We start from the raw sequence: 16,348 nt of genomic DNA on the forward strand, positions 1-16,348 counted from the left end.
TCCGGACGCTAGATGGCAGGAGTCAGTACATGCTCAGAAGCTAATGGAACAATGAAATTCCACTGATGACTGAGGACGAGAGGATACAGTGACTCCAGCAGCTTTCAAAACCGATGTTTAGACATATTTTGGTTTCAAAACAAATCAAAGCAGTAACGACTTCGTCAAGTGTCATGTGGTCTGTAAATACTACAACACCAGAGTCAAATACTCGACAATACTACACATATATACTTGTTACTACAGTATCACTATATATCGGATAATTGACCCTGTATCGTGATACGTATTATATAACCAGATTATATCCAATACACAACTGTACCGTCAATGTTATTAAATATTTTATATTATTTAAAAAAAAACAACTGTCTTTTTAGAATTACACTTCCGACCACTAGTCATTACGTCATTGTGTCCTCTGTAGCTAAACGAGTATTGAAATCCCGACGATGACTGAGGACGAGAGGATACAGTGAATCCAGCAACTTTTAAAACTGATGTTTGGACATATTTTGGTTTAAAAATCAAATGAAAGCAGTTACGACTTCGTCAAGAGTCATGTGGTCTGTAAATACTGCAACACCAGAGTCAAGTACTCGACAATACTTTACTTATATACTTGTTACTTCAGTATCACTATATATCGTATCGTTGACCTTGTATTGTGATTGTATCGCCAGATTCTTGACAATACTGTCATGAGTCTACATGTTCCTCCTTTGCTGTGTCTAAAATCGCATACTAGCGTACTAAAATTTAGTATTTTTAGTGCGTTAGTGCGTCTCAATTCTTAGTATGCGAAATTTAGTGCGCCATGCACACTAAATTGGCGTATTAACACGCCCACAAAACTGAGCATGGTTCGATGGACACTAACCACACTAAACAGCCTCCATCTTAGTGACATTTTAAATCATATATAATATATATATAGTCATATATAAATGCATATATATGATAATGGATAAACACGTCTTTGCTGCTGATACCAGCTTAAATATCTCGCGATTATTTAGATTCTCATATTTTTTCTTTATTTCTTTTTCCAAACTTGCAAAACGTGCTGCCAGCAGGTGTCGGCGATAGCATTCCAACAGCTGGTTGAAACATTGTTAAATAAAAGTAGAAGAAGAAGCTGTCATGTGATTTCCGGTTGGTGTGTAGCTTCAGGGTTTGATTTGAGACATACTATCTGTGGAGAATTTGCGTACTAGTTAGTACGTACACTAAACTGATGCATACTAACTTCTAGCATACTAAGATTAGTATGCGATTTGAGACACAGCCCTTGTGTTTCCGGTTTTATTGTGAAATCCGCTCCCTTCTGTGTCTGTGCTAGTCTTACTTCCCCCCTGTCTGAGTAGTAATTGTCCCCAGCAGTGTCTTGTTAGTCCCGCCCCCAGCTGCTGCTGATTGCTCCCCTGTGTTCTTAAGCCCCCTCTCTCTGTCACACCCTTGTCTTGTCATCACCATTTTCTAGTTCCTGTATCCTGCCGCTAAGTATTCCTACCCTGTCTCTTACCTTTGTCCCAACCAAGACTCATTCCTGCCTGTTGTGTTATTCGACCTGTTTCTGTCCCTTGACGCCGAGTTTGCCTTACCCTTGCTATTGACTTTTGTTGCCGATTACTGGACTTTGACTACACCTCTGCCTTCCCCACGGAATAAAACCAAGTCTATGCAAATTACCTCTGCGCCTGGGTTTCTCCGTTCCACACCATGATAAATACACACCATTGGAAGTTAATTGTCAGCACATGACAGGCATGGTCCAGAGAAAGGAGACAGAGATTTGTGAAGTATTTTATTAGTAGAAACTCGCTCAAGAACTTTGCATTAAAACAAAATGGCGGTGTTCAACAAGTTTGAGATCTTTTTAATTCGCCTTTAAACAAAACCACCAGAAGAGGCTTCACAGAACTTTAGTAAGTAAGTTAGTACTTGTAAAGACTTTCCCCAGACCAGCGTCACAAAGCTCCCCAAGAATCGAAAACAATACACCGTCAAAGTACATACTTTGATAGCTAGCATTAGATAAACACAGCAGCCCCAAGAAAGTTAAGAAAATGCACAAATAAAGATCTTAAGATGTTTCTTGAAGGACTCAGTGGTTCCATCAAACACAGAGGAAGAGGAAGATCGTTCCAAAGCTTAGGAGCAACAGGCTGGAAAGATTTCTCTCCACTGGTACGGCAGAGTTGAACACATCATGCCCCCCGTATCCGTACATATCACCCGCCCCTGGTCCGTCAGTGTGGTACATATAACCCGCCCCTGGTCCGTCAGTGTGGTACATATAACCCCCCCCTGGTCCGTCAGTGTGGGACATATCACCCGCCCCTTCTTTGTACATATCACCGTCATCTTCTTCTCCGACGGCATAAGAGGACAACTGTTTGATCTTAGCGTAGAGAGCGTCTCCCGGACATTTCGTATTCACCACGTCTCGGTGTCCCCGCACCGTGATGTTCCCCATCAGTCGCCCGGCGGCGGTCGCACAGGTCAACAGCTGCTTCACGGCCTTTACGGCTTTCTCGTTCGGCAGCTGGAGGGTGTAGTTTCCTATGAAGGCGACTCCGTAGCTGACGTCGTTGTATCCTTTGGTGTGAGCTCCTTGCCAGAACCAGCCTCGGCCTTCGTAGACGTTGCCGTCAGACCCGACCAGGAAGCTGCAGAGCAGGGAACGTACTGATGATAAAGTAGCTCTAAAAGAGTTTGTACGTTTGTTCCGGGAAATTTTACATTTGTTTCAGAAAAATGTAAATTTGTTACAGTAAATGTTAACTTTTCTGTAAAAGTTTGTCAATTTGACAAAATCCAGATTTTACTACTCATTAGTCGTATTGAGAGACTAGTATTGAATAATAAAAAACAAAATCAAATCGTTATTAAAATCTACATGATCTCTGACCTCATCAATAGAGCCAAACAGTGTGTGGACCCTGAGCTCTGACGCTTCTAATTTCTCATCACGGACTCACTTGTATCCGATGTCGTCCCAGCCTTTCTTGTCCTGGTGGTACTGCTGGATGGACTTCACGACGGCCGAGCACTCCTGGAAGGTCAGGCAGGGTTTGGGGGTGACGGTGTGGTGGATGAACACCTGGCTGAGAGGAAGCGTCAGGTTGGTGGGTGTTCCATTGTAGGGTCGAGCCCCCCAATTAGCGCGAGTGATGATGTGGGGGCAGCCTGGAGGAGAAGAACAAACTTTACATTGTAATTTTGTTTTAGGAAATTGTTAATCCACTTTATGTTTTTTTTAATTGTTTTTATAAAAAAATATTTTGTATTGTAGATTGTAGTTTTGGGATATTGTTAACTGTTCGAATCAGGATATCAAACTATGTGTTAAGAAAATCAATTTGGAAAATGTTTATAGTTTCAGATGCAATTATTGAAATACCTTCAGTATAGACATTAAAAAGATTAAAACTTAGTCTGTTTCTGTCGCTCCAACACAACGTCACGTCCGGTCGGTCTTAATACTTTGCTTTATGGAAAGAAAAGGTCAAAATGCAGAGTGTACGGGTCGTTTATTAGCCTAGTCAAACAAAGATACAACTTTACGATCGAAAGGACTCGCTCTTTGCCGGCAGCTCTACAGGTCAATCGCTCCGGGAAAGACGGTCTCGTGTTATGGGGCTTCGCTGTATTTAAGGGAAAGTTTCCTGTCCAGGGGGTCGTCTCTTCCGGGGCAGTGGTTCTTTCACGTTAGTTCCTGTCTCGGGTCACCTGGAGAGTAACTTCCTTGCTTCCCTGTTGTGTGGGCAAGTTCCTTTGTCTTCCAGCCCCCCTTCTTTGGGTGTGTTCCGTTTTGTTCTTTTGTTTCACGCCCACAGGTGTGAGCCGGGGAGACAGACGGATGTTTAAACTTATCGCTGTTGGGCTATAAAGCTGCTCCAAGCTTTTCTTGAAACAGTGTGTCAGTCTGAGTGAAATGTTGGTTGTGAATGTGTATTCAAACGTTTAAGCTCTTAGATGACGCTAGTAATTTATACTTTACATTTTGATTATCTTTTTAGCATTAATTTAACTATGGCGTATACGTATAGTGTATAATAATTTCCAAGCCAACAACATTATTTGATTCAATTATTAGAAAAAAAGAACCCAACAACAAAAGCATTTCAATATAAAAACACTATTATCTGCTTTGATGAACCTTGTCCATGATCCTCTTTTCAAAAACTCCACCTGACAAGTGAAGCCGGTAACAAAACATCCTCACCTGGTGGGCCGTGGTAGTCTTGTGAACTCCTGCTGACGAAGACCACGAGAAAGACCAGAGTCTTCATCCAGATTTCTGCGTCCAGCTTCATCGTCTCAGGTGTGATCAGCTGAACTTTCTCTGAGATATATATATATACACGTGACGTCACTTCTGATCTGGTCTGACATGTTTTGCAGGCTTTCATTAAATAAACAAATTATATAATTTATCATTTATGGTTTGTATTTAACTTAATCTGCACTGATCAACATCCCTTTTAACCACTATTGGTGGCATGACTAGCAAGTAACTAAATGTTACTAAAACTAAATAGGTCAACTAGATTAGATTAGTGTGGGTTTCAAGTGTGTATGTAGGACATTTCTCTCGTTCTTGGCTCCATTCCTACTGAATGGAATGAAAAACAACTTGATTCTATTCATTATTTATTTCTTGGTCCTTGAACAAAAGGCAGGCACACCTGTCACATTTATGCAGATAGTCAAGTCTATCTTTTCATGGGACAACAATGACAAAAAGAAATGTCATCCTTATATAACAGCGTAAATGGATTTCTCCCTCAAAATGACTCAAAATATAACCATTCATAGCTAAACCCCGGGCAACAAAAGTGAGCACCCTTTTGTGAAAGTTGCCTGAAGTATCATTATTTTGTGTGGCCACCATTGTTTTCCAGAACAGGTCGCCACTGGAACAATCTTCTACTCTTCCACCACGACATCACAGATGCTGGCGGATATTTGGGACTTTGCGCTCTTGCACCTTCCGTTTGAGGATTCCCCGAAAGATTTTCTGTTGGGTTTAGGTCTGAAAACCTGCTTGGCAAGTCCATCACCTTTACCCTCAGCCCCTTTAGTAAAGCAGTGGTCGTCTTAGAGGTGTGTTTGGGGGTCATTAAGGTACTGGGACACTGCTCTGTGACCCAGTTTCTGGAGGGAGGGGATCCATGCTTCAGTATTTCCCAGTACATGTTGGAGTTCATGTTTCCCTCAATGAAATGTAACAACACCATGCTCAACTGTAGGCACGACACACTTATCCTTGTACTCCTCACCTGGTTGCCACCACATATGCTTGAGACCATCTGAACCAAACCTAATCCTGGTCTCATCAGACCATGGTTCCAGTGATCCATGTCCTATGTTGACATGTCTTCAGCAACCTTTCTTGTGTACAGACTTCAGAAGCGTCATGGTATGTGGTTTTATCAGTCACGAGGCACCGACTTGTGAGGGACACATTTTGATCACTTAAATTCTTATACGTTTCCCTCCTGTTGATCAAATTGGACCTCACTTAGGAGGCAGCTGTAAACAGTAAAACATGATATATGGTGATGAAAAGGTAGAAAAGTATAAAAGTATGAAAGTATAAAACAAGCAACAGGAGAAACAGAATTATCTTGGACAGAATGGGACAGAGCAAGAGTTTAAATATACAAATATTTAACCACTCTAAAATTGCCTTTTTACCAGAAATGAGCTATAGACAAGGATTTATTGGAGAAAACCAGGACCGAGACTCTACCAGCAGAGTTCACTCACCACTGTGCCAACCGCTCTGTCTCTTCGCCTTACATTCGTTACTGCAAACAAGAAGGCGGGACGTATTGTCTTGTGAGCGAGGCAAGATACCTGGTGGTCACACTTCGGTGCCAAAGTCACCATCCCTGGTTATGGCCTGGTACATTACTTGGGTCACGTAGGCTTGAACATGAGCTGTCACTCTAGGGGACAGGTTAATCAGCAGACGATTAGCTAGAAAAAACATTTATTCATAGCTCTAGTTATTCTGCATTTTTGGTCTAGGGAAGAGGTTTAGTTTTTCTCTTCTCGGGTTTTGGCTTGGTCACGTCATTGTCTGAGTCAGAGTTTCTGGTCTTAGCAGTATTAACGGGGATCAGGATGGCGCCTCCTGCAGCCCCTTGGTCTTGGTGTTGTTGGTTTTGTCCGGTAAGACGTCTTCGTCGAGTCACAGTCTCATTGTCTTCAGACCTTACGTAACAAACTTCTTCGTTGTTTAAACACGTGATCACTGTTTTTTCAAAGTTTTTTCTTATCTGTTTTTAAGATAAGCATGTTCATGCCAGATTCGTGCAATCTTGATTTGTTTACCGGGACTTTCTTTAGTCTGTTGTTTTGCTCTGTCATGAAGCGACAGCTGTCTGAGCAATTCTCCTGTTTTATTTGTATCTTCGGATGGTTATATCTTTCTTGCCATTTCTTCAAGTACTCGGTGCAACCGGTATATCGTTGTTCCATTATCTGGGCAAGTTTATCAAACTCCCCTGTGATCTCACCCCGTTTCATTTTTCGTGCCATTGTTGTTTGCTTTTTATCAGTCTGGAACGGTCTATTTGTCAAGCTTCTACCTTTCCCAACTTTTGGTAAGGCGCCCAAATACTTGGTGTTTAAAATTCACTCCCGTTAACAGACTTTTATTTGACAATCAACAAATGACAATCCTTAAGTTTTTACACTTAAGGTCTTCAGGCAGCTCTATTAAGTTCTGAGACGGAATCACCAGAACAGGCTCCAACGATGGCTGTAAACCCGCACCACCGTTCCCCTCAATGTACGTTATGTTGAGTACATTCTTCGTTAAGAATCTATCGTTTCACGTCTGAACGATCCTACTGACCTTAGTTGGCGTCACTTGTCCGGCCACTGGGTTTGGATCGCGTTTGTCTGCTCCGGTGGTGTGAAGAACGAGGAAGGAACCACCGCTGACCTGTGGGCTTTCTCCCAGGGATTAGAACAGTCGTAGCGATCCGGCTCGAAGGACCAAGTTGTTCAGAGAATTTGTCAAGTTCTCGATGCCTGGACAGAGTGAAAAACAACAAGAGTCAAAACTTAAATCGTAGAGACACTCAGATCGTAGAGACACTCAGATCGTAGAGACACTCAGATCGTAGAGACCACACTCAAACAATCTCAGTGAACACCAACAATCTTTCGCTCCCTCACGCTTTTTATTTAGTTTCAGATACGTCAGCCACAAACAGGCTGGATCAGGTTTACAGATAAGATGAACGATGATTAGAAAGAGCACACGCGCTGGCGGGAGTTTATCTTCGGTTGGCAAAAATAAGACAAGAACCATCTACAGTTTGTTGATTAAACGTCATGGTATGTGGTTTTATCAGTCACGAGGCACCGACTTGTGAGGAACACATTTTGATCCTTTAAATTCTTATAACAGGTGCCATGTTGGAACTTTCAGTGACCAGTGCTGTGTCTCAAATCGCATACTTCTCTTAGTGCACTGGTGGTTAGTATGCATCAGGTTAGTGTACATACTTACTAGTAACTAATTATCCACAGATATAAAACGTTCAAAACACGGAGTCCGTTCCGGTCGCTCCAACACGCCGTCACTTACCGTCCCGGTTCTGTTTTTGTTTTTTATCATAATATAAGTACTCACTAGGCAGCGTAACTATACCAAGAAACTTGATTATTTAACCAAGAAAAGGGGTTCAAGCGATCTCTAAAGGGGTGAAAATGGATGCCTCTGTAACGTGCCAATGGAGCTCAGTTTGCCACTCGAAAGAATCCCAAGCCAATTTTATTCAATCTATGGTTATTATATAGACGAGAGTCGTAATGGAAAACCACACCACACCACACAACAACAACAAGCTATCTTTTTCTTTGCCTTAGAAGCGGAACCATTTACAACCCATTCAACTCACATGGCTCCATACATCGATAAACTCAGCCAGACGAAACTAAATGCAGAAATTTATATAAGAGGTTTTCTGCTTACCTTAGTTTGGGCCCGTTCGTTTGGCTGAGAAAACTTCAATCAGTCGCTGCTCCTTGTCCACCACGAATCCGGGTCACGGCACCATTTAAAACGTTCAAAACACGGAGTCCGTTCCGGTCGCTCCAAAACGCCGTCACTTCCTGTCCCAGTTCTTAATTCTTCTCTTTGTGGAGAAAGATGGTCAATGCAGAGTGTCCCGGGTCGTTTATTCGCTGCTCCAAGTCAAACAAAATACAAGCTTTACGATCACTTTCTCCCGGCGGCTATATAGGTCAATAGCCTCGGGCAGTAAAGGTCCCGATCTGTAGAAACATCGCTATATTTAAGGCAAATTTCCCGGCCAGGAGGTCGTCTCTTTCCGGCAAATGGTTCTTTCAAGTTGCCTGTGCCACCGATCCCCCGTAGCGAGACTTCCTAGTTTGCCTTAATGTTATCTAATTATTCAAATGTTCTCGGGTGGGGGTTTCCGTCTTTTAGCCCCCCTTTCTCGGGTGTGGCTTGCTTCGTTCTTTGATCCACGACCCGAGGTGTAAAAGGGCAGACAAACAGACATTTTAAACAACCGGTGTTATATCTCTAATTCTAATTTTGATTATCTTTTAGCATTAATTTAAGTATGGCATATACTTATAGTGTATAACAATTTTAATCTAACAACTCCCCCTGTTGACATGGCCTTTATAGGTCACGTCATAAACAAAAAAGTCCAAATTTCTAAATAAATAGTTGTTCAGCAGCAACATTTTATCGTCTTTTATCTAATATTATCATCTTCCCAACAACATATTATCATCATGTACCTGCACATGCTATATGTATAACCGAAAGTATAATCATTTGTCTTCAATATTAATATTTTTTAAACGGTGACACAAGGTTTGGCCCTATTCTGAAGTGGTCTTTCATCATGTTTCACAGTAGTCCAGTCCATCAGCATTATCATTATCATCATCATCATCATCATCATCATCATCATCATCATCATCATCATCGTCATCATCATCATCATCATCTTTAGTCGGTCTGATTGTTCTTCATCTTCCATAGTCGGTGTGACTGATCTCCTTCGTCATCTAGTCCTCTTCTTCCATGTCCCGATTCCAGGCGTGCAGAGGAAAAACCGATCCCAGAAATCCATCTTCTTCAACCTACACACAAATAACCTTCATTCAGGAGTAGCTCTGACCATGAATTTATTTTATTAATTTAATAAAATTGGGTATTTTCCCCATGTACTTATCCGCGTGTTTCTTCGGAAAGGGGAATGTGGTTGATGATAATTCTCTTTTGAGTGTGTCTACTCATCCAGGTCAGAAAATCCTGCGTTCCCTTGACTTGATTTGTTATATCCTCCACTGATTTTGACCCTGGTTGGAGAGAGTAAAACACACGTCCACTGCCCTCCTGCCTGTTCCTGGCAGTATGTAGTAAAACTACATCCATTTTATATTGAAACTTTTTAGTTTTCTTTTCAAATCAATGTCACCACAATTTATTTATGTTGCTAAGACTTCTCTGTCACAACCATGCCTTCTAAATGAGATTGCAAGAGTAACCATTTTCACTTTCAATGATAAATTCAACTTCTGTAATTAACCAATTCCTGACAAAAAACGTATATATATCTCATGGGCTTTGTAATGCAATCTTGTACCTTTTTTTTCAAAGTCAACTAGAATCTTCTGTGCATCACTGTCTTGCCCTGAAAAACATCTTTCCTTCTGACCAATTGTTTTTATCATTTCTTATTCACAGACCATTCTTAATTGACCATTTTAGCAACTGATTCACACATCCACTTTTACTCAAATGTCTTCCCCTTACTTACAACTTACAACTGATGGACACAGGAGTCAACTTTCTCACCTTTTCTAGTTTTAACTGTATGTTTAGAGGGTTTCAGTGGCGTGCCTGGATCAAGTCTATACTTACAATGTTTGTCCTGTTCCTCATCCTCACTGCTGCTTTCTTTCCAACTGTACTTTTTCTTTTTCAATTTTTCTGATTTGTCATTTACTTGCTCACTTAGCTGCTCTATAGTCTCTAGTGTACTTTCAGAGCTGCACTCACATCTTTATCTTCTTTATTTTGTCCTTGTCGTATTGCTATCTCAACTGATCTGCTAAGTGTTTTTTCTGCTTTGTCTACCAGATCTCTCGTGAGAATTTATTGCCTGTGTGTTATTATTGCTACATTATCCATAATCTCTTTTAAATTTATCATTTTTGTTTTGTCTTTTTCATTACCATCTTGATCCATCCTCAGCTGCCCTCCTGTAACATTGAAGGCTGGTGCCTGGGTGCTCACTTTATCTTTTATTACCATTTTTTGCAATTCAGCAGAAACTTGTGCATAAGGATTAAAATAATGTTTGTCTGACAGTTGTGGATTTACATTTTGGTTTCCACCTTCTAAGTTAGGTGGTGGTGAATCTGTTTTTTCAGTTTCATTATTGTCATTAACAACTTCCCTTTTAGGGTTTTCACTGGTGCCATCACTTCAGTATTCAACTTTATCATTTTAACAAAGCCAGTCTGTATTTTTCACTAAACAACATGCTTGTTTTCTCCTCCTAATGACTTCAAGTTCTAGACTGATGTTTTTCACAGTTTCTCCATGAATATCTTCTTCAGGCATTTGCATGCTCCAATCAGGCAGATTTCCAACCTTTCTCTGCTTTTTAGACCATTCATACCAGTTTTTCACAACATTTGTCCGTCCAACAGAATAAATTCCACCTATGAACTTACAGAGAGAAACAATAAAGCACCACATGATCCTATTCCACAAGACTGCCATTTTACCCGTAGTTCAGATAAATCCATTTCTTATTTATTTTATTTTTTCCTCATTTATTTTTATTTTATTAATTTTTTACACCAACTGTTTGTCTCCCTCTCTATAAGAGACCTGTTACGCTTGAATACCTATATTATAATCCCAAAATGTATTAAAAAACGTATGATATGGAAATCAAAAGCAAAAACGCCTTTTAACCCAATAGAAGTTTCTAAGATAATTGACCAGAAAACTATGTGTACCGATAGAAATGTTTTTACCCTTTAAAAAAAACTTGTAGGACTTACAAGAAAAAACTCTTTTTTAACCCAATAGAAACTGAAGAATACCAATCCTCGCAAGAAATGCTTTTTTTCACCAAAAAGATTATAACACGCTTGAATACTTATATTACAATTCTTTATAGAAAAACTTGTAATATGAAATTCACAAGGAAAAAACGCCTTTTTCAACCAATAGAAGTCTACGGTAGTTGACCGTAAAACAACTTATTCATATAACTTGGTAAAGACCAAGTAGCTGTTTTTACTCTTTTTTAAAATAAACTCGCAGTCAAAAAACTCTCTTTTTAAGCCAATAGAAATTTAAGAAAGTTTATCTATACATTTCTTTATTTAAAACTTGAAAAACACACATTAGCGTTAACGTTGCATTAATCAAGAAAGCTTGTTTTTGTTTTTTATCATAATATAAGTACTCATAAGGCAGCGTAACCTATAAAAAACTTGATTATTTAACCAAGAAAAGCTTTTTTAAAGAAAACATTTCATTCGTACTTTCGGGGTTCAAGCGGTCTCTAAAGGGGTGAAATAAATGCCTCTATAACGTGCCAATTGAGCTTAGTTTGCCACACGAAAGAATCCCAAGCCAATTTTATTCAATCTTTGCTTACTATTTAGACCGAGAGTCGTAATGGAAAATCAAACCACACCACACAACAACAACAACCACAAGCTATCTTTTTCTTTGCCTTAGAAGCGGAACCATTTACAACCCATTCAACTCACACGGCTCCAGACATCGGTTAACTCAGCCAGACGAAACTAAATGCAGAAATGTATATAAGAGGTTTTCTGCTTACCTTAGTTTGGGCCCGTTCGCTTGGCTGAGAAAACTTCAGTAAGTCGCTGTTCATTTTGTCGAAGACTCTCCACTACGAATCCGGGTCACGACACCATTTAAAACGGTCAAAACAGGAGTCCGTTACGGTCGCTCCAAAACGCAGTCACTTCCGGTTCTTATGCTTCGCTTTGTGGAGAAAAATGGTCAATGCAGAGTGTCACGGGTCGTTTATTCGCCGCTCCAAGTCAAACAAAATAAAAGCTTTACGATCGATCGGAGGCACTTTTTACCGGCGACTTTACAGGTAAATAGCCCCGTGAGAAAAGGTCTAGAACTGTAGAAATATCGCTATAGTTAAGGCAAATTTCCGGGCCGGGATGTCCTCCCCCTATCGCCATATTGGTTCCTTCAAGCTCCCTGTGCCACGATCCCCTGTGGAGAGTACTTCCTAATTTGTTTCCTTTTCTAATCATTCAAATGTTCTTGGGTGGGGGTTCTGTCTCCTAGTCCCCCCCTCACAGATGTGTCCCGCTTCGTTCTTTGATCCACGACCCAAGGTGTGAAAGGGCAGACAAACAGACGTTTTCAATAACCGGTGTCGTATCTCTAATTCTGTTTCAAGCTTGTCTTGAGACAGTTAATCAGTCTGAGTGGAATGTTGATTGTGAATGTGTATTCAAACGTTTAAGCTCTTAGATGAAGCGAGTAATTTATACTTTATATTTTGATTATCTTTTAGCGTTAATTTAAGTATGGCGTATTTGTATAGTGTATAATAATTTTAATCTAACACTGGTCTCATCAGACCATGGTTCCAGTGATCCATGCCCTATGTTGACATGTCTTCAGCGACCTTTCTTGTGTACAGACTTCAGAAGAATCTTTCTTCTGGGGGTGACGGCCAAGAATTTGCACTCATCTTCTTTGGACGATCGATGCAAGGATGATCTTGGCCACTGTGCTGCAGCTCAGCTTCAGGGTGTGTTGGCCATCTTTATGTAGCGCAACAGTTCGTCTTCTAAGATCCTCAGAGACGGTTGTGATGAGATGCCATGTTGGAACTTTCAGTGACCAGTGCTGTGTCTCAAATCCCATACTTCTCTTAGTGCACTGGTTAGTATGCGTCAGGATAGTGTACGTACTAACTAGTAACTCAGCTTCTTCTAATACTACTATTAAACGATGATTTCAACCAGCTGAAGGAACACTATCGCCATCTGCTGGCAGCACGTTTGGTTTGGATCAAGAAATATGAGAAACGAAATATTCACAAGATATTTACGCCGGTATCAGCACCGAAGACGTGTCATCCTCCTACTGCTAATGAAAATGCATCTGTAAGTATATGAATATATATATATATACTGTATATATATATATATATATATGACGTAACTTTCGTTTACAACGTCACCAAGATTGAGCCGTTCAGGGTAGAAAGTGTCCATCGATCCATGCTCAGTTTTGTGGGTGTTTTAGTGACAATGTGTATGGAGTACTACATTTCACATACTAAGAATTGTCAAATCCTTGACAATACGCACCATTGTAAATTAATTGTCAGCACATGACAGGCATAAATGTGTAAAAAAAGGAAAAGATCTCTGACCTTTCACAACAGAACAGGAGTGGTCAAGACAGTTTATTAGTAGGAACTCGCTCAAGCCTTTGCATTTAAAAAATGTTCAACAAGTTTGAGATCTTTTTAATTCACCATTAAACCAAACCCAGGTGAGTCACACCAGAAGAGGCTTCACAGGACTTCACTCAAGAAAGTGGCCCCATCCTTTGATTTCAGCGAAGAGAGCGTCTCCGGGACACTTTGTGGCCGCCACCTGTCGGTGTCCCTGCAGAATGTAGTTCTTCTTCAGTCGCCCGGTGCGAGTCGCTTTGATCAACAGCTTCTTCGCGGCCTTTAGGGCTTTCTCGTTCGGCAGCTGGAGGGTGTAGTTTCCTATGAAGGCGACTCCGTAGCTGACGTCGTTGTATCCTTTGGTGTGAGCTCCTTGCCAGAACCAGCCTCGGCCTTCGTAGATTCTGCCGTCAGACCCGACCAGGAAGCTGCAGAGCAGGGAAAGTACTGATGATAAAGTAGCTCTAGAACAGTTTGTACATTTGTTCCAGGAACGTTTACATTTGTTTCAGAGTTTGTAAAAAAAATTTGGGGGAAATTTTACATTTGTCTCGTTGTTTGTAATTGAAATTGTAAATTGTACCCAAGGTGTGAAAGGGCAAACAAACAGACGTTTTAAATAACCGGTGTCGTTAAAATGTTGTACTCTTGTTGTAAAATGTAAATTTGTTACAGTAAATCTTAATTTTTCTGTAAAAGTTTGTAGATTTGTTTTAGAAAATTTGACTAAATTCGATATTATAAGTGATTAGTCATATTGAAAGACAAGTATTGAATAATAAACAAAATTTCATTGTTAATAAAATCTACATGACCTTTGACCTCATAAATACAGTCAAACGCCCGCATGTGGACCCTGAGCTCTGACGCTTCTAATTTCTCATCACGGACTCACTTGTATCCGATGTCGTCCCAGCCTTTCTTGTCCTGGTGGTACTGCTGGATGGACCTCACGACATCCGAGCACTCCTTGATGCTCAGGCAGGGTTTGGGGGTGACGGTGTGGTGGATGAACACCTGGCTGAGAGGAAGCTTCAGTTTGGTGGGTGTTCCTTTGTAGGGTCGAGCCCCCCACTTAGCGCGAGTGATGATTGGGGGGCAGCCTGGAGGAGAAGAACAAACTTTACATCGTCATTTTGTTTTAGGAAATTGTTCATTCACTTTATAGTTTGTGAATTTGTCTCCTCAAAATACTTTCAGGAAATCTTACATTTGTTTCAAACGTTTTAAAATGAAGTTTTAATTCATTGTTAAACATTTGTTATAAGAAAATTGTACATTTGTTAAAAAACGTCATATTTGTTTCAGTAAATAATAATTTAGTTCCGGGAAAATGTAATTTTTTGTGGGGAAATTGTTCATTTTTTCTTTTCACAGAAATGTAGATTGTAATTTTAGGATATTGTTAATTACTATATCAAACTATGTGTTAAGAAAATCAATTTGGAAAATGTTTTTTTTGATGCAATTATTGAAATAAAATCAATTTAAGCTTTCAGTATAGAAATTATTTGATTCAATTATTAGAAAAAAAAACAACCCAGCAACAAAAACATTTCAATATAAAAACACTATTATCTGCTTTGATGAACCTTGTCCATGATCCTGTTTTCAAAAACTCCACCTGACAAGTGAAGCCAGAAACAAAACACCCTCACCTTGTGAACTCCTGCTGATGAAGACCACGAGGAAGACCAGAGTCTTCATCCAGAGTTCTGCGTCCAGCTTCATCCTCTCAGGTGTGACCAGCTGCACTTTCTCTGAGGTATATATATATACATGTGACGTCACTTTGGTTTGACGGCAGAAGTGTGACTGGTTCTGATCTGGTCTGACTTGTTATGCAGGCGTTCATTAAATTAAAAAAGATGTAATTTATAATTAATGGTTTGTATCTAACTTGATCTGCACTGATCAATATCTCTAATATTTTTCTTTTAACCACTATGGGTAGATAAAAACCTTATCCTTCTTAAACCTCCTTCGGGAAATTGTTTTTCCAGCAAACAACAACACAAACGATAGATTCATGAAACAACAACAAGAACGAGGTGCAATAAAAAGAAGGACAAGATGACACAATCCAAGTCTAAAGATAAAAAAAAAGAACAAAGACAAATGACAAAGAAAAGGATAAAAAGATTAACATGGAATAGAATCATCTTTTTCACTCCTGCCCCCAAACTCGGAATTATAAATGAATAGCACAAGGAATGAATGAGTCCCTGAGTCTATTAGTGTTGCATCATGGGAGGAGCATTCATGCTCCATCTGATTCTCTGTTCACTGAGGACAGTGTTCAGAGGATGATGTCATCATCCATGATGGACAGTAGTTTGTCCAGAGATCTCCTCTCAGCAACTGTCACCAGTCTCTTAGGTGACATGACTAGCAAGACTATATACGTCAACTAGGACTTTTCTGTCCTTGAACTTTCAGTGACCAGTGTGACAGAGTGAGAGAGCTTTACTACAAAACTGAACACACCTGCTCCTCTACACACACCTGAGACCCAGTAACACTAACAAGTCACATTTTGGAGGGACAATAGGTCGGTAGGTAGGTAGAACTTTATTGATCCCTCAGGAGGTCTCCTTCGGGAAATTGTTTTTTTTTTCAATTAGACACAGCAATACAGCAATTATTCATGAAAACAAAAATAAAAATAAGAACAAGAGAAATAAAGAGAAAGAACAAGATGACACAATCTAAGTTAAAAGATAAAGATCATATAAATAACAAGCAGTGATCAATTTGGACATTTAGGAGTGTATGTCTTTTAAGGGCGTACTTACTTTTCTTGCCGTTAAGACATTAAATATCTGCAAAAATGTGAGGGGTGTGCTCTTTTT

General features: G+C 40.0%; 2 protein-coding genes across 4 annotated transcripts; both read right to left on the reverse strand.

The window, feature by feature from the left end:
• Nucleotides 1–1,793: 1,793 nt before the first annotated feature.
• On the reverse strand, nucleotides 1,794–7,190 carry LOC148064790 (peptidoglycan-recognition protein 1-like). Of its 3 annotated transcripts, XM_087809024.1 has the most exons (5): nucleotides 6,875–7,190; nucleotides 5,779–5,819; nucleotides 4,232–4,351; nucleotides 2,985–3,192; nucleotides 1,794–2,672 (listed from the first exon to the last, which is right to left on the reverse strand). In XM_087809024.1, the coding sequence occupies exons 3-5, from the start codon at nucleotides 4,320–4,322 to the stop codon at nucleotides 2,120–2,122; spliced, it is 852 nt and encodes a 283-aa protein (XP_087665150.1). In that variant the 5' UTR covers nucleotides 4,323–4,351; nucleotides 5,779–5,819; nucleotides 6,875–7,190; the 3' UTR covers nucleotides 1,794–2,119. The 3 variants fall into 3 exon arrangements, with proteins under 3 accessions (XP_087665150.1, XP_087665151.1, XP_087665149.1); XM_087809025.1 differs by having other exon boundaries at nucleotides 5,779–7,190; XM_087809023.1 differs by lacking the exons at nucleotides 5,779–5,819; nucleotides 6,875–7,190 and having other exon boundaries at nucleotides 4,232–5,034.
• A 6,361-nt stretch (nucleotides 7,191–13,551) lies between these two features.
• Nucleotides 13,552–15,227, reverse strand: LOC148064791 (N-acetylmuramoyl-L-alanine amidase-like). Its single transcript, XM_087808354.1, has 3 exons — nucleotides 15,155–15,227; nucleotides 14,392–14,617; nucleotides 13,552–13,924 (listed from the first exon to the last, which is right to left on the reverse strand). The coding sequence occupies exons 1-3, from the start codon at nucleotides 15,225–15,227 to the stop codon at nucleotides 13,627–13,629; spliced, it is 597 nt and encodes a 198-aa protein (XP_087664480.1). The 3' UTR covers nucleotides 13,552–13,626.
• Between the last annotated feature and the right edge of the window lie 1,121 nt (nucleotides 15,228–16,348).

This window comes from Callionymus lyra, chromosome 15 (assembly GCF_982586985.1).
Source record: "Callionymus lyra chromosome 15, fCalLyr1.hap1.1, whole genome shotgun sequence".
Lineage (NCBI taxonomy): Eukaryota > Metazoa > Chordata > Actinopteri > Syngnathiformes > Callionymidae > Callionymus > Callionymus lyra.